Here is a 19007-nt window from a genome sequence, read left to right as displayed (position 1 = left end):
AAAGAGTCACTGTGTCCAGGGAGAACTCTGGATGCCTCTGAACTGTCCCCCTTCATGCTTTCTAACATCAACGAAATGTTCTCCAAACGTTTCCCCTTTCTCTAGAAACGTTCCTAATTTCACCTGAGTTAGACCCTAAACTAGCTCATCTTCATTTTTTCCCCTCCAAGCTCCTCCCAAGGGATCCTGCAGAACAGAAAGGCTCAGTGCTGTTGCCAAAATTGAGATGCTATGAGGATGCACCTGGTGAAGAATGGATCTATCTATAAAGGAGTACAACAAATACAGCACTTATGTTGCAGCATTAACTTTCAGGCATTTCACTGCTTTATATTCCAGGGTCTCCAGGTCTCTGTGTAACGTTTAGATCCCACTCACAAGACCTTGTACTTCCCTTTAGGCAGCAAACAAACCTCTCCCTCTGCTCCCAGTTCATAGCCCTGAAACTTCTTTGGTAATGAAGTCCCTTCCAATGAAGACAGAGGTAATTTCTTTCAAACTGTGACATTTATTGATGAAATTCCATACCTGTAGGCATATGGGCCCCTTCAGACTCAGGCAAGATCTGAGCAGAGTTTTGTGCTCATGTATTTCATCAACACTCCTGGAAGCCTAACACCACTGTTGATCTTATTTGTGAAATACAGCCTACAGCAGACCTCCCTCTGGCAACCAAATATTTCAGCTCCAGAGCAAAGACCTGTCATTACTTTGGCATTGCACAAAGAACTTGTTAGATCAGTGAATTTTAGAACAGAAAAGAGAGCAAGCTTGTTCTTATACCTGTTCCATATTTATCAATAGACACCAGTGGTGCAGAACACTGGGGCAATCATTACATTCATTTCTTAAAGTGAAGCAAATGAACAGAAATCATTAAGTGCCAGAGTACAATAGAGCTTACAAAACCCAACAGACATCAGGAAACTTGTACTGATTGGGCTCTTAGATGTTGTTTTCCTTTTTCTTAGGAAAGAGAATTGTAGTCAGCTTGCAATCTCCCTGACATTGTTCATGTAGGAAGCAGACAAAAAGTACCAATGAAACAGAAGGGCTGCAATTTAGTTAATCTTATGCAAAACATAATCAGCATTCAAACTGGGAGTTACCAAGCAGAAATGTACTGATAGAGAAACCAAAATATACTCTGCTCATATATGGTGAAATACTAAAAATTTCAAAGACTCCTTGAGCTCATGTAATGATAGAGAAGATGCAAGGGTGAAGTTTGACACTGTCAAAGTGAAGAGGAGTTCAGAGGCTGTGATTTAATCCCTAAGACCCCAAATCCTGCCTCTATATAGTATGAAGCAGCACAGCTCTGATGTGATCCAAGACTTTGTATCAGCAAAGATAAATTTGAAAAAACTTTCACAAGTGTGAATAGAAAGTGATTGCTCATAAAAGATGGTTGCAAAGCATCTATAGGAGGAAGAAGATGGAAAGAGGTGTTAAAGGACAGAGAGAAAGTGAAAGAATTGTTCATCAGCTGAGGAATGTAATGATGAAGGTGACAGGTATGCAGAAATCTGCTTCCTAGTCCTGCCCCCCCCAGGCTGGTGTTGGTGGACATTGATGTCCCATTTTGGATTTTACTTGGCACAATGGTCTACTGTTAGCATTAAAGTTAACTAAGCAGACACAAAATGTTTTCGTGTCTGTGGTGTGAACACCACTTCTCTTCCCCAACACTTCATGTCCCCCAGTGAAATTTTTTGATCACTGTTTATGCTTCAAATCGTTGAAGGCTTCAGCCCAGTGTACATAGTCTGTCTATAGCATAATCTCTGTCTATAGCAAAACCTGTGTATACATGCTTTCCTGCCTTTATTTTTTGAAATTTGCAGTGGTCCTTGAGTTGTAACCACCAACTGTGTTCAAAGACAACCAGAAGTGGGTTGTGAACCCTGTCTGAGGATCATGCTGACCATTAACATTTGGATGGATGGTGGTTTGCAGAGGGAAGCCAACAGCTATTCACTTTCTACTGCACTTCCAGCATCCCGTTTGGGTTGGTTTGCTGCCTAACCTAGGCTGCAATTGAGGTTAGTGCTTTGGCTTTACTTCAAGTTCCAGTTCTCCATACGCTGTTCTGTTTGTAACATTTTCTTGACATGACTGTCTGGTATGGTTTGATGGTGTTTTGCTTGAATTCCTATGTGCACAGAAGCTAATAAAGGAACTGTCAACCCAGAAAGACCATCTTAAAATATGGTCCTGCTGGCTTGGGATAAGAAACACAGAGATCCCTTTCCCAGGCCTCTTCCGTGGAATTTGTGATGCTATTTCAATTCCTTTGGTTTCCAGTAACCAAACAACCACTGGGGTCAAGCAGAAGTCAAGGTATAAAAATTCATCACTCTGAGCCTCCTTACCTAAAGGCTGGACATAGGTGAGAGGAGTGATCTGGACTAGATCTGGATTAGATCTTGCATGCTTTGATGAGCATTGGTACATATGATTCAAGTGTGTGTGCTTGGGTTCTAGCTTGTATTGACTGAACTGGTCTCTGATAATAAACAGAATAAATAAATCAGATGGGAGTTAAAGAACTGACAGGCTGTATGGTGGGAAGAATTAGATTCAGTGCAGTGACCTTGACCAGAATGTAATTTCAAAAATGCCTTAAATATGCTGATGACATAAAATAAGTCTGAGGAAGTTGTGGTGACAGGAGGGAAGGGAACAGAGGAACAAAGCAAACTCATTCAAAATTACTTGGAGTTATCAGGATTATAGGCAGGTAAATGGCTTATGCACTTTATTGAGAAGTGTGAAGTAATGAGGCCAAAGACTAGAAGTAATCAGACTCCAGTCAGAGTGAGAACAGTGTGGAATGCAGAGACAGAGTGTGGTGAAAAGGGCACATGCACTGGGGGAAGTCTTCTCTAGGATGGGAAACTGTCTTGGTGCTTCTTTTCTTCTAGAGCCCAGCTCTAGAACTGTACTCACTGCATGGCTGAAAAATGGCTTGTCCTGCTAAAGAGGTTACACAAGAGCTGGGTTTAGAATGATCTTTCTGAAGATTTCCACATTTAGTAGAACCTCCTTCTGTAAGTAACCAAGTAAGGTGAAGAGGAAGATGGAGGGAATATTCATTCCAGCACATATGAGAGGAACAGAGTCAGGTTTTTGTCTACTGTTGTATAAACACACAGGAATCTTTTCATGCTGGTTTGGCCAAGCAAAAACCCTTCAGAGGTATAAGATGAATAGAAGAGAATCCAGCTTTAGATGTTACAGGAAATATGACGTGTAACTGTGCTGCCTAAACAGCTGTACCTGGATCCCATGTTTCTGTTATCCATTGGTTCACTATGGCAATAGGTTGATTCTGGTTAGAATCTGTATCCTTGGAGTTCTGTTGTCTGTTTGAGCTGTTGTCACACACTTAGCTAATACCCTCTAGTAATTTCATTTATTAGTCACATGCACACTTAATGTCCTTAGTCATTAGAGTGAAAAATGTTAACCTTGTCATAGTTAGTGACTGGAAGCAGAAAAGTCCATTTAATTCTCGGGGGAAAGAATTCTAATTTTCTGCTTGTCAGAAAGTGACATTTTACATATTTTTCTCTTTTTTCCCACCAGTTTAGTGCTAAATTTAAATGTGTGTGTCATAGGAATAAACCTTTTGTCTGTAGTCAACACCCCAAAAGCCTTGGTGGGTAGTCAGTGCATGAGACTCTTGACCAATAGCTGCTGCTAGAGCTGATTTTATGCACTGAAGAGAATGGGAGGTGAGAATGAAAAGTTAGAGATAAGAGGTCATTGCAGAGGGCATATTAGCATTGCATGTCAGAATGCATATTTTTTCCCCTAGAAAATATGGATGAAAACCTGCTCATCTGGAATAAAATAACGAATGAAGAAACAAATTATGTTAATCAAGCAAGCTTGTACTAATGTTTGTCATTAAGATGTGACACCTTCCTCTATTTAATGTCACAAACTACTGGGAGCCTTTGAAAAACATACTGGTTTCCAGACAAGCTGTCTGCAGATATTGAGTTCACTGTTCTATGAAAGGGAATAACTTGTGTCTTGAAAAATAGATGGCATTTATGGCAAAGAGAAATAATCCTCCCACAGATTACAGCCATTCACTGCATTGTTGTGCTGGTGGCCTTATCTCATCAGGGAATATTTTATAAGGTTCTTTTTTTTTTTTTTTTTTTTATATGTTTCATAAGGCTGTTCTGAGGGGGACAATGTGTAACTGGGAGCTGGATGTATTTTGAGAGACACTGCTACAAAGAACTGAGTCTAAATTGCAAAGATGGATGAAGTAAAAAGTAGCAATGGTTATTTTGCTTTTTACAGATGGGAACTGAAGCAGGGGAGAGTGACTGTTGTGGCCAAAGCCACCCTGGGAGTCTGTGGAATTGCATCCTGATCTTTGAAGTCCAATTCCAGTGTCTTTACTACATACTGTCTTTCTGTTCCCTTTCTGCTGAGTATAGATTTATTATGCACATGTGTAATGAGCCAAACATGTTCTGCATACATTTAGCCAAATTCTGACCTTAGGGACATGAGGCAAACTCTCCCTGATCCAGTTAGGATCTAGTTAGGAGTGCTTTCTCCTCATTAACTAGTAACTTTCTAGTTAGGAGTGGCTGGGCTCAACCCAAGGAGTGCAAAACAGTGTTGGCATTTAGTTCATAAAACTAAACCTCTCCTGGTCTTGAAGTTCAGTTCATCTGCCTATTTAATGTTTTAACAGACTTCAGCTTCTCAGAGAGTTCTGGAGAAGAGATGGTAGGCCAGTGGGTAATAGACTGCATGGCTGATTGACTGACCTCTTGTGTTGTCTGTGCACCAGATGCTGATTAATGATTAGTATGTAACAAATTAATAAATCAATACTACAAACAAAAAATCCATCCATTGCAGTGGCCTGCACTACATTTCTCACTGTAGGTAAATACCTCTGGACTACATGCTATCTTGGCACCTGGAAGATATGACATGCAGATGAGATTAATTATATGCCCTAGGTTGTTTGATATGTGCTGAAAAAGAATAGTTGAAGTTTTTTGCTTAGTTTTGTTCTATGCAGATGTTCTTGCAGGGAAGGATGAGTGGTTGGCACGGTAAATGTGCTTGAACAAAGAAGTTCAATCTGATGTCTTCCTATCCAGCCCTTGCATCTTGCCTTGAAGGGGTTATCCATATTAATTTCAGACAACCACTTTTCTATAAGACCCAATCTCCCTCTGTAGTTTTGTGGAGAAACCAAGGATTCTATAATGTATTGTTTATAGGTCTGAATTGTCCTGAGTCATGATCAGAGAAGTTTAAAATTAATCAATGTGAAATAGGAAGCATCACTGACCTTAGGCTGAGACAGAATCAAGCAACAAATTGAGTTTCTGTGTAGTCACAATAGGCTGTTAGAAGCACAAAAACTTCTGTGCATCTGGACCTCTTTTTAAGAAATAAAAATCATCTGAAAAGGTTGTGATGCATTATGGAATACAGCTAGCTAATGCCCTTCTAAAAATCAAAGAGAGACCCAAAGAGAATTTAGAGGTAGTTTCTGAACCTGTACGCAAACCTCCAAATCCAAAATGGGACAGGAGGGTAAATAAATTCCTGACTGGCCTGACTGATTTTTCCATTCTCTTTACGGAGGAAGCTTGCACATACTTCTGTGCAGTTCTTCTGTCAAGATTTATGTATTATCATAAATAACTAGCATATGTGTGCATAATTAGAAGGGACAATAAAGAAAAGCAATTTATTAGATTGAATTATGCATAATAAAGATGTAATTTTATAGAGAAGTCTGTAGTCATCAGGAGAGAAAGTGAAGCTTACTTGTTTTATTAGTGTTGTCAGAGACCTGAGCTGGAACTATTGTCTTATAAGCTTTAATATTTTATGATATCTGAGTGTATAACAAAGAACTTATTTTCTAACTCTTTATTTTGCTCATTTGTGGGCCTTGCCAAAAGCAGCATATCCTGCCTGCACTCTACTTTACAGGCTTCCTATCCTCTTACACTATTCTGGCCCTGCAGGCCTTGGGTCAGCTGTTATCTGGGCTGACTTTAAGGAGGATTTGTGATTAAATATGGCTGTAAATTTATTCCCTGCATTTTGACAGATATCCTGCCTCATGTGGCAATGTGATTAGAGGATCTGGTAGTCAGCTGAAGTCTAAATTCAGAACTGTTTCTTAGAAGTATAGACCTGGGGAGGTTCACAATCTAGTCCAGCACTGCTAGATAGTAGGTTGGATCCAAAACCCACTGGGTTAAGGTGAGATCAGATGAACAGAACAACATTTTGGAACCCAACCTGGCCTTATGGGGACCAATAAGTAGACACAGGCTTAAAAGCCAATAGAGTGTGTTTATCTACTTTTTCTCATTAAAAAAATGCAAAAAACATCAGCACAAACCTCTTCTTCAAAACAGTTTTGTCTTACTAGGTTTGAAGACCTTTCTCATCTTCAGATGCTTTTATCATATCCATGACTACTACCTGCATGTGCATTATTCAGTTCCAAAACAACTCTAGCTACACTGCCAAATACACACATGAAATGAATATACAAGACATTCCAAATAATTGCAGTATTTATGTAATTTTGTGTCTTCTGTGCTTCACAAAACCACAACAGATAACTCCAGCAGAACCAGCAAACCAATAGGTGCACACAGCAGTAGAGAGTCTGACTACCCAACAGAAAGCAGCAGGAACAGAACCAGTCTGATTCAGTATTGACAGATAATGACTGATTGGCAATGACTCTAAGAGTGCAAGTGAAAGGAGAATTAAAAGCAGATTTAGGCAAGCCTTTCTCCTTCTTGAGTCCTTTAAATGTAAAATACTGCACAAACGCCTGAGGGGCATTTTAATTGTTATTTGCTGAGTATGAATTAGATTGTTCCCTCTCAAGTTAAAGAGTTCTGACACAAGCTGAAGGGGTTAGGCTCAAGCTGTCCATTGCTAGCTGCTATCCCATTACAATACTTATTTTCTCAGCAGTCCTACATGAGACAAGTAGAAGGACAAAAAACACGGTGAAAATCCTTTTTGGTCAGAATCATGGTGAAAGCTGGTGAAACTGGTCTTTTCTTATTCACATACAAGTAACTCAAATTATTAATCACATAGATTCTAGGAGAACAAACACCTGCAGTGACCCTTGAGAGCCAAGTTATTGTCTAGTTTGCACTGCAAGCAAGTCCCTTTATCCTGACACTGTGCCCTGGGCAAAACTGGCTCAAGACCCCCCCAGAAGCACAGGCTAAAGTGAATCTTCCTACCTCAGAGATTCAGGGCCCATCTCCTGGTGATCTGCACTGCACTGAAAGAGCAGGGGTTGTCAGAGCTCTCTCTCCTCCCAGTCCCTGACCCAGTGGCACCACTGCTCACACACCCTCACATTTCCTGTCACAGCCAGCCTGACTTCTCTGGACTTGTGCTTAAGCAAGGGCTATTTTGTTGCCCCTAAGGATGTGTTGCCACAGAGAACTCCCAACTTTGCCTGTGACTACAGCCAGGAAGGAAATGAGATGGGGGACAACGTCTTTCTGCCCAAGTGAGCAAATTAAACAGTGTCCCTCCCTGCATTCTCTCCAGCCTGTCAGCTCTATCTTGGCTTTTACAGCAGATACGTGGGTTCTGTTCATTAAGCAAATATAATGCTAAGATGGAAGGTGTAATACACATGGTGGGGAGCATGAGAAATCTCTACAGCTTTCATTTAAACAAAGGACATGACTGTCCTCTGGCAATAAGAGCATAACGTCTGCTTAATTTTTCCAGACAGGGATGGTAGCTCACTAACGTTTTTTTTTGGGGCTCTTGTTCTGTTCTTGTTTTTGCTGCAATTTTTAAGGATGAGTATGTTGTGTCTGACGCATGTCAGCAAGCAGAGGATATTCACTAACATAGCTGAGTTCATCTTGCTCCCCGGTGAGGAATAAAAGCATTAACCGTCTCTCACTTCAGAAGGAGAAAGAGGGGGGTGTTTTCAGTCTGCCAGAAGTGAGAAGGCATTGTCAGGTTTAGGTCAGGCTGGAGCACAGGGCTGTGTGGCACTCTCAGCAGGACAGATTAGCTGGGTGTCACACGGCAGCCTGGAGGCATCGTTCAGAAAAAAGCAAGAGACAGAAGTGCGTGTGTGCAGGGTGTGGGGGGGGTGAAGGCTGCTGTGCCTTGTTTGGGTGCGAGGCTATTCCTACAACAATGATCTCTCTGGAAAGCAGACTCAGAAAAAAGGATCAAATAAAGAGCCTTTATCAAGGAAGGGGGGAGAGGAAATGGCCACATCTACACTCCTTATGCTCCAACTCTAAGTAATGCTGTAATTAGAGCTGTTACAGACATTGCTTCACAGGAGTCCTGCCCAGCCACTTTTAGTCCCAGTCTGGTACCTGTAGCCTACACTGAATTGCACCCCATGAAGCTGGTGTCAGTGGAGCCACCTAATTGAAAAGAGGTCTGGGGGTAGGAAGTAAGATTCTTTCTGTTCTGTTTGTTTATTTCTTCCTGGTTGCATCTATTTTTGTGTTTTAGTGTTCTCAGGTTTACTTCAATCACAGATTCTTCACTGAAACAGACAAAAGTATGGAGGGGTAAAATACAAGGGAAAGGGAAAAATTCAAAATGGAATCAAACTTGGACAACATACACAGCCTGCAACCATAAGCTGTCATTTACATTAATAAAAATACATGGTGCTGATAAACCACTTCAAACTTTCTGCCAGATTTCAACACAGCTATGGAACTATACCTCACCTAAAGCAGGATCCATTGGGTTACCACATGGTAAAGGAACATTTATCACACAAAAGAACAGTTGAGCTTGGAATAGGTGAGCTGCCTCACAACAGAAATGCATCTGCAATATTATTTTTTGTTTCCTAGACTCCATATTTACTGATGTAATCCTTTCTTTCCATTCTGAAACAGTTATATGAATAAGTACAAACTTGAAAATCCCTAAAGTGGAATTCCCATTACTGCAGTAAGTGCACAGTGGCCATTGAATGGCAATAGAGTTAAATTCCTTTGACTTACAGAGCAAGCCTTAGCAACTTCAGTTGGGGAAACAGAGATTTTTGCCTGTGTCTGATCTAAAGTTTGGATAGGCATCTAAGTGTTCAGAGGTTTGGTTGCCACAGGGCTTTAGATATTCTGCAATATGTTTTTAGTGCAACACTGAAAATGCCTGAGGAATTAACTGAAATGAAAACAGAAATGCACTGCTCCTGTGTGAAACATGGCTCCCTTAGCAATCCTTAAAATCCCAAGCTTTTTGTTACTGACACAAGTCAGGAGTAATAAACTTAAATTATATAAAAGATATGACAGGTAATTTTCCTCAGAGATACTCTCTAAAAAAGCTATTTTAATGTATTGTACTATAATGTACCTCGCACACCTCTTCCATAAAATGTAACCTCTATTATGCATTTCCAAAGAGTAGGAAGTGTGCTTATTCTAAGCTCAGGTTTTTCATGTGCTCTCATCTCTTAAAAAAGAGAGAAATAAAAAATACAAAAAATGTAAAAGCACTACAAGTAACAACCAGCCTTTGGTCTATGATTTTCTGGCTGTTGCTAAACGCACAGTGATTTTTTTTGGTACTTTTAAAAGGTTTACTTTCTGTAAAAGTAACTGTAATGTTACTTTTGAGATCAGTGTGCTGATTTAAGAATAACTCAAACATTAAAGGCTAGAAAAAAGTACACTTGGGTTAAGACATAATGATGCTTATTGCTAACCTGCTTTACAACCTTTTGAAGCGATGTTGTTCTGAAGAATACTTTGTCTCATGTTCAACCAGAATTTTGCATGTCAGAGTAAATACAGCTGCATTTGCTTAAATGATATTAAATTAACCTGTTATGTTTCTTTTTATACTTAACAGATGGGCTGACCCCATCTTATCTTTCTCTGAACATCTGACAAACTGCCTTCAAAAGCTGAGATGCTGTCCCTAAGCTACAGCATTGTATAGTGGCCATCTTAAGCCATGGTAGTTCAAGGATGGTGCAGAGGGAAATACAGATGCTTCAGAAAACCCCTCATGAACACAACCTTTGGCTTCTCTGCAGGCCTTATGCCAAGTGTCCAGTGGCTTATCACAACACTGGAATGGTTTTAGACATTTAATAATCTGTCAGAGCCTGTAAAACCCAGTGCTCAGACTGATAACTTTGTCTTGAAGGTGGCAATGCTGTATTGTTCTGCATTGAGGTGAAAACCTGTCCTGTCCTACTCTTCTGGTTATATCAAGGAATTTCCAGTAACAGATCCTCATGGAAATAAATCCACCCTAAGGCACACAGGAAGGAGCATTATTTAAATCCCTTTGACCTGTTCTCTGTATAACAGTACAAGTCTTTAGATGGGTGAGCAGCCTAAAATACTAAGGTCATAATTATCTCCAATTCATCTGACAAAAATAATGATCCTTTCTAATGTTTTGTTTTTAACTGATGGAACACGAAATAGAGCTGTGTTGTTTTCAACAAGTTTCTGGTTTTGTTTTATATTTATTTCTCAATACTTTTTGGTTTTTTCATGTATGATAGAGCTGACTGAAGGGGCAATGTTTTGTTCAGTGGCAATGTGATCAGTTTCACAGCACATCAGCATCATTTTCCAGTACAGTTAAATTTATTACACTGTGGTCCTATGAAATTTTTTGACATGCTTTCAACTAGCTGAGTAACAATTTGGTGGGATGTGAAAACCACAGGAGTCAGGAAGAAGTCTGTGAGTAGGCCTTATCTGTCCTGCTTCACTGACAGGGTTTCAAGGGGAATTAAATACAACACATTTAGGAACTTAATACAAGAAATGACCTGGGCTGGGCTTCACGTGGGAGTAGAGACTTCAGGTCTGGATGCCAAGCTCTATGTTAGACTTGTGTTTGTCATTTTGGTAGTTTGCTGAATGTGGAAGAAACCACAAGGAATCCTTCACTAAAGGGGAAAATGGGGATGCCTTAAGTCCCTGAACCAAAAAAAAAAAAAAAAAAAAAAAAAAAAGAAAAACAAAAGAAAAAAAAAAGACTCTACCTCTTCTGTTTTGTGAAGCAAACAATCTCAGATTTAAACTTAATTCATGCTGACAGAGAAAGCAACAGCAGGAACTGGAGACAGTAATTGTTGGATTATCCATTAGGATAGTCACAGTGTGTAACTTTGTAGAGATGATGTAACTCTGTAGAGATGCCCCATGTAGAACAGTGATCAGATTTATTCTCTAAGTTCTCACCTTGTACAGTAGCTGGAGCAGTTGGCTATGCCCATGCTCTGGTTGCTTTTCATTTTGCTTATTTCAAAATGTACATCAACACTTGTATGGTGACTGAAATCAGAGTAGGGCTACTTATTCAGAACCACCACTTCACTATCAACTAATCAACACTCTATTCTCTGATGCAAAATGCATTTTAAATAAATAATAATCTTTCAGCTCGGAGCTCCCTGTAAAGTATCTTACATTAATGAAATTATAAATAGGAAGTACCAGTTCTATGCCAGTTCTAACAGCACAGAAAAGAACACAATGTGAAAGAAAATGCACCAGGTTTTTGTCACCCAATTTTGTTGTTTATAAAGCAAGTGCTTGTCAGAAAGAGAATTCTGATTTCATAGTTCTTCAACTTAAATGGAACAGTCATTTAAGCCTTTAGTATTATTTAATCACACACTCAGTAAAGTATTTGAAGGCACACACCCATGGTGGCAAAACATGTATGGTTGACCTATTTTCTTGCTGTGGTGACTGCATTAAATACAATACATTTTTTGCATATGCAATTCTGAAAGTGTCATCCATATCTCTTCTTTAAAATGCACCTGTTAGTGAAGAACTAGTTCATTTGAGAAGAGTCAAAATACAAGATGGTTTCAGTTTTCTGAAAAAAATTTAGTTTAGTTTAGTAATTAAAATAAATAGATACAAACCTAGCAATAGCAGGAAAGGACACTGATTTAAAATACTATTCTTACAATTATCTTGCTTGTTTGAAAAACAGTTAACACATGTTATAGTTAGTAGCTAAACTATAATTTAGCTTCGATTTCCAGAGTTTGATTCCAAGTTATTCTTTACTCTGGTTTTTAAGTAATGTGCCTGAAGTTACTTCTGATCCGTATTCTTTCTTGGGTAATCTTTCCAAAGGATATGAGTCACTTCTCCATTATTTGTAAAGAATATGGAAAAAGTAAAATATTATTATTTGGGGGGCATTTGGAACTAGATGTTAAAAAAGAGGTGGGATGCTGATCATTGTGAGTCATTTCTTGGGAAGAAAGAAAGAACAAACACTAACTGGTGACCTACAGCTATGAAAGCCAAGGACTTACTGCTGACTCAAGAAGTAGAATACAAAGGAGATCTTGCAGCAGGATTAAAGTGAAAAGTAATAAGTTAGAAGGAGCTGCCTGTATTGATTTCTTCATTGTTTAGTTTATACACTTACCCAACTAGAGCTATAGCCTGCAAATAGTTGCTATAACTAACTACAACTTCAGAGTTTACATGCAGGTAGGTAATGAAGTACAAGACTGAACTCCACAGCACGGAGGTAGCTACACCAGTAACTCCCAGTGCAACCCCTACTGATCCTCAGTCTTTTACCAGTCATGGTTGGAATAAATATTTGCATAAACAAAACTGATGCAACATAAAATACTTTGTAACACTTTTGCTTTCAGATCAACTAATTGAAAACAACGCTGTTTTGATACTGATTTTTGAAAGTGACTTCATCTTGTTAAAGGGACTTTTTCTGCCTCATTTATACCAATCAAGCAGCTGCACTGGGAACTACTCAGTTACTTATATATGTAATTACACAAACTACCTGCAAAGCAAACAGAACACAGAAGACATTTCATATCTTGAGCCAATTCAAGTCATGCCTGCTACTCTTCTTGCCTTTTATCCCCTTGCAGTACAAAAGAGATATTTTGTATCTAGCACAGGCACTTGAGAGACTCAGTAGCGATCCAGTTCAGAGTGCTAATTGAAAATTAGTTTTAAGCATAGATTTCAGTATTGGTATAGTGTTGGGAATGAGCAGGTTAAGATTCTCAGGAACATGACAGTATATATTCATGTTTGGAAAAAGTGCTGTGAAACTTAGTCTGAATGGAGACATTCATGGAGAAGCAATTATAAAATGTGTTCTGTCATTATAAATAAAGTTTTCAAAGACTTTTGAGAAATATTTAAAAATCATAGTCTTACTAATGCTAATAAAACTAGAACCTGCTCTGTGATCTTTATAGGAGTTTATTAATTGTTACTTCTAAGTAAACCTGAAGCACTGTTAACAGCTTGGATGCCATGAATTTCAAAAAGTCAGTAGCAAGTAAAATGCTACATTAAAATGTTTGCACTTTACCAAAACAGTTGTGGATATTTATGCAAATCATATTTTAAGCATAGATGTTTAACAATCCAACAGTCCACTACAGAATGTTAGGGTAAGTATGCAAATGGAATTATTTGTCTCACTGGTGTTTCTGGTGTCAGTCAGTGGGCCCAGGTGGCCACTTCAGATCCTTAGAAAAGGTACCTTTGCTGCTATGGATTTGAAAACCATATTCAAGGCTCAACTCTGGAACACCTGATCTCCATCCAATAAACCCCTGGGTAGTCTTAGGTACTGGAGGAGATGGAAGCACCTAAAATAAGAGTAACATGTAAAATTAAATTATTATAAGTTTTTTTAAAATTGTAATATCAGTCATGCAACATCCTGTTTTAAGCTGTACTGTGTGGATGGAAAAGAGAACTTATGAAAAATATTGTTTTTAAGTGCAATCTGATTATTAATACCCTACACATACACTGACACTAATAAAAGCAAATAAGAACCAAGAAAGAAAGCTCAGTTGCATGCAGGTTTGATTTATAAAACAGGATAGTTGATAATTTTAAAAGTCACTTGAATAATTTAGTTCCTACTCTATAGCAAGGAAAAAAAGAAGTAAAATGTTCAAGTTACAGTGAAGTAACTTACTTTGATTTACCACCCTTCTTAAAAAAATCTTTTACTTCCCAAATTGGTATGTAAAACAGGAAATAAAAAAGTAAAGGTGTTGTTTCATAGTCTATGTTTGTTTTGTTTTGTTTTTTCTTTAAATTTTTATCAATAACTTTCTAAGGGCTTTAGTGTTTAAATATTATTACAAGAATCTGGTCTTTAGCTTTTTTCCTTACACAATAATAATAATCTTTCAAACAAATTAACTAAACAGGAGAAATAGCATTTTATACTTGCAGTTACATATTTGGTGGCAGTCCAGCTATGGAATAATGGTTGTGTTGCCAAATGCTAAAGATATTACTGACCAAGCTGGCTTTTGCATCAAGAGCTACTTACTCATTCCACTTTCTTTCTACTTGAAAAGATGGGTAAGCATCAAGTTAAACTGCAACTAATCTTGCTGAAAAGCAAACAAAACAAAAGCCAACAGCCTCTGTTCAGTGAGTGCTGTGCTTACTTTGGCTGAATCATCTCAATTGGGCACGTTGTATCATTTTAGCATCTGGGGATTTAGCAGAGAAACACACAGCAAGAGAACAATGTTTCAGTTCTCTTGCCAGAGTTGCTTCACTTTGTTCTTTGTCCAAGATGAGAAAATGTTTATGATACTTAGGTGGATCAGTTCCTCAAAAAAGATAATTTTTATGGCCAGAAGTGCCACCCACTGAGCAGGATAATGAAGGAAATCATGTCACACTTGCAATCTGGGGGAAAGGACTATGAAGAAGCAATTCTTAATCTAACCTACAGACAAGAACAGATACGAGGACTGTTGCCATGAAGGTAAATCTGCAGAAAGACACATAGTTCTGAATAAAGATTTTAAAAACTTCACTCTGAATAGATAAATGGTGACCTAAATCACAACTAACCCTTATATTCCTTAGCAAATAAGGATTCTGAGGTGAAATTGAAACTATGAATCCAGTTTCAGTATGCACAAGGTTATGCATTCTACTTTTGCAGCTAATAACAGAGTGATTTGTTAACTCAAATACACCCTGACTGTACTGAAGCAGAGGTAAAATTGAGACAAAACTGAAGGACACATAGTACTAAAGGCAGAAATGCTGCCATTAAATTGCTCTGCCACACTCAGCACTAGCTCTTAATTTTTGTTTCCATTTAATCTCAGGTTTTACTGCTTCCCCACCTCACCTCCCCACCCTTGGAATCCTTTGAAATAAAGCTAATTCAGCAAGTAGGAATTCTTGTTTCCTTAATCTTCTCTAAGTGGACTAACATTCCTTTTTGTTAGCACATTCTCCTTCCCCTCTTATGAATATGTTCCTCTCCCAATGTCACTGATTTAGCTGCCTGTATAGTTACCCTGCCACTGGTGATTCTGGCACTGTATATTTATAAACCAAACCATCAGTCACATTTGTCTCTCATTTCCAGGTGTTTGACAACTTGTAGAATTTGAATATATGGATATAAATATATAATATAAAACTGAATATTACAAACTCGCTCACTAAAACTCCTGTTCTATTTGTGCCACTGAAGAGGACAGTGCCATTGTCTGCCAAAAAGAAGACTGTTAAATAAAGCTAGAAAAATGACTGCATCTTAGCCAATAGTTAACTGAGAGTTAAGATTATGGTAGAATTAAGACATGTATATGTATATTTGAGCAATAAATGGTCAGCAGTCATAAATAGCTCTGTGAGCACTCCTCTGTATTAAGCTGTAGAGCTGACTGTTCTGTTACAAGATGTCACAGAGGAGTGCATGGAAGAGCTGCTTTACAGAAAGATGATTATGTACAGTGAAAGCTCTGTGAACCAACAGCCATATCCAAAGAGCAATTCCTTGTCTTAAATGAATGCTCTTAAAGCATTGCTCAGGTTGCAAATGCAATTTACTTTGACTTTTAGTTAAGGCCCACCTGTATGACACAACTGATTTTTAGAACTTGTGTGGTTTCATAAGGCAGATATTGCTGTATTGCAATTTAAAAAGCTAATTTTCTAACCTTAATGTATTTTTCCACAGGTGACACAGATCGAAATCGCAGATGTTCTGGCAGCTCTATCTTGGGCCTTGTGCTTTCTTTCTTTTCATCTTTAATTAACTAAAACCAAAATATCAACATTAAAAATTGGCCTCTATCTTTTGTAACATATTGCAATATCTGATATCTATACCATTCCCCTCATTGTTGCATCTGAACTCCTTGTTCTTTCCATCTAAATCAGGACTACTTAGTGTAGTGTTTTGCAAATTACTGTAATGTACTTTTTTGGTTTCAGAAAGTGATGTAGTTCAGAATTTCAGATGAAAGGCTAAATATTGCTGAGTGATTCTGACTCTCTATATTGCTGCTTGAAAAAGGGCTAGAAATATATCTCATATGACCACAAAACAAAGACTAATTAATTCTACATGTTAGTACTGTTTGAAGGTGGTATGAATGACAGACTGCAGTTATCAAGGATGGAGGTACAAGCCTAGAGGACCAAAATTTTCAAAGGTGTTAATTCCCATTAACTACAGAAATTAAAAAAATAAAATAAAATCTAGAACAGTCTAAGTATTTCTAGTCCTATGGAAAGTACATTTATAAATATTCAGGGGCTGCATCAACCCTGTTCTTTAGCACCAAAATGCTGTGATTCCAAAGGTAACATTATGTGCTACTATATACTAATATCTAAACATTACTGGGAATAGACATCTCTCCAAATATTTTCATTTGTTGTAAATTCCCCCACTGAAATTTTAATTAGCTAGAACCTTTTCCCCTTGATTTTTAAACTACCATATGGATAGACAAAGGGGAAATATTTTCCTGTCAGTGTGCATCTAGTACTTGTTAACACTGTTGGGAATCATGTTTCTCAAGAGAAATATATCAGAATATGCACAGCATATAAATTACCACTTGCAATGTTTTATTCAGAGGAAAACAGAGACTATGAACCCATCTTAAAAGGAGTACACTTGTTACCTTGGAACCTGACTTAGTAAAGCATATTCTATACTATTGTAGTCTTTTGATGTCCTCATATTTTGTGTCCAGATAAATTTCTGTACATGTAAATTTCATGTATTGCTTCTATGCCTTTAAACGTTACCTCCTCAGGACGTCCTTTCAAGAATCCCCATTTCTGATACCACATTTTTGCAACTTCTCGTTCATTTTCAACGTTTTTTTTCCTAAAACAGAGAAGCATTTGACTTTGAAACACTTATTAAACCCCTCCCACAATTCAAATCCAACGACTAATGTCACAAAGCAATGCACTCTAGAACGAATCTTTAGACTTTTACCTCAAACCAGTAACTATGTATTTACAAGCTAACAGTTGTCTTTCTGAGGTAAAAGGGAAATAATTTCCATAGGTCTGAAACAGAATAGTAGGTGTGAATGCATCTCCTTGCAAGTTACGTTAGGAACTGGAAGAGGGCAAATTTGCTGACACATTTTTTAGAAGAAAAACTCGAAAAGCAAGCACTTGTGTCCTTTCGTACACATTTTAATTTCCTATGGAATGATGAAACGGCCCCAGCTCTGGCCCGGGCCTGCTGCTCTTTCCTCACTCGGGGAGGGAGGATGGAGGGGATGAGGAGAGCAGCCCGGGTCTGTCACAGCTGTGCTCAGCCACGGGGTCTGTCACAGCTGTGCTCGGCCACCGGTTCTGTCACAGCTGCTCACGGCCACCCCGGGGCTCTCCCACCTGAGGGTATTTAAAACCCTGGGCTACCTTGTGGCAGCCGGGTGAGCGCACACACGTGAAGTGAATATGTGAGCATATTCCTTCAGCTTCCGCCCTCCTAAAATGGGAGATGCAGGAGGAGAGGGCCGGAAAGAGGCACTAGAGGAGCCCTGCGGCTGTGTGGGGATGGCTGGGGCTGTTACCAGCAGTTATCCCGTGCTACGAAGTTGCAGGCCTCCGCCATGTTCCCCGGCGGGACCGATCGCCGGCCCGGGGCCCTCAGGACCTGGGCGTTGCTGGGCGGGGGCGGCGGCCACAAAATGGCGGGAAGGGCCCTGACAACGATCGCCTCAGCGACACGGAGCGAGGGTGAGCTCTGTCCCCTCTGCTGTGTGTCTGCTGCTCCTGTCCCCTGGTGAGTGACCCTCCCGGAGTGGCACTGCTCTGGTGTTTCTCAGGTGTAAGGCTAAAAATCCCGTGTTTGCCATAGCGCCCTCAGGAACCCAGGGAAAGCACTCTTGATGTTGTCAGTAATTTTTTGTGGAGTGACTCAAAGCATTTGGTTTTTTAAGATGTTGTTCGGTAGGAAAACATGTTTGGATTAAGCTGATGAAAAGCTGTTACCTTGCTTGAGAAGTCAGACATATTTTTGGGGAAAAGGTGTTGTCTAAACTCTGATTAGCTCGGCTCACCTTAGCAGAAAATGAGTTTGACACTTTTCTGGGTACCGAGCTGCTAAGGGTCTGTTCCACACCTGGACAAGGGAATTCTTCAGCAGCCAAAAACCTGCAGTATTTTTTATTGTTTATAACGGATATGAATAAGGCTTGCAGGATGCTGGTTTTTTTTGTTTGGTTTTTTTTTTGTTCTTAATTTTTATAAGAAGCATCTGATTAGTGTCCTAAGCTCAGACTGTATGTGCTATTATGGGTGTTTGCCTCTGTCTCTAGTTTTTTAACATTCTATCTGCAATTCGTTGGTCCTCTTGATGCACAACAATTAACTTTTGGTAATTGTAGTGAGAAATAACATTGGTCTTGTAACAAAATGTCTTTCTGATCTTTTTCTGTGATAGATAGCACGGAGTTCTTAAAGAACACTAATATTAGGAGTTCTGAGAAAAACCTCAACATTCTTTATGGTTTACATGTGAGAACCCAAAAAAGTATTTACAGCTTGTAAAAAGTTCACTGTGTTCCAATACATTAATATTTTTGGCTCTCCATCAATTTTTTTTTTCATAATTTTATTTTCTTGCAGTTGCTTTATAAAATATTTCAACAATGACCGTAGCCAACTGGCTCTTTG

The 19007-nt window shown here is 38.9% G+C and overlaps 1 protein-coding gene across 1 annotated transcript; it reads right to left on the bottom strand.

The window, feature by feature from the left end:
• Positions 1 to 13516: 13516 nt before the first annotated feature.
• Positions 13517 to 17943, bottom strand: C20H20orf85 (chromosome 20 C20orf85 homolog). Its single transcript, XM_008497987.1, has 4 exons — positions 17903 to 17943; positions 17118 to 17199; positions 16016 to 16114; positions 13517 to 13672 (listed from the first exon to the last, which is right to left on the bottom strand). The coding sequence occupies exons 1-4, from the start codon at positions 17941 to 17943 to the stop codon at positions 13517 to 13519; spliced, it is 378 nt and encodes a 125-aa protein (XP_008496209.1).
• Between the last annotated feature and the right edge of the window lie 1064 nt (positions 17944 to 19007).

Source organism: Calypte anna, chromosome 20 (genome assembly GCF_003957555.1).
Source record: "Calypte anna isolate BGI_N300 chromosome 20, bCalAnn1_v1.p, whole genome shotgun sequence".
NCBI classification, from domain to species: domain Eukaryota; kingdom Metazoa; phylum Chordata; class Aves; order Apodiformes; family Trochilidae; genus Calypte; species Calypte anna.
Note: the sequence above shows the minus strand (reverse complement) of the source record. Positions and strands in the feature narration are given on the sequence as shown.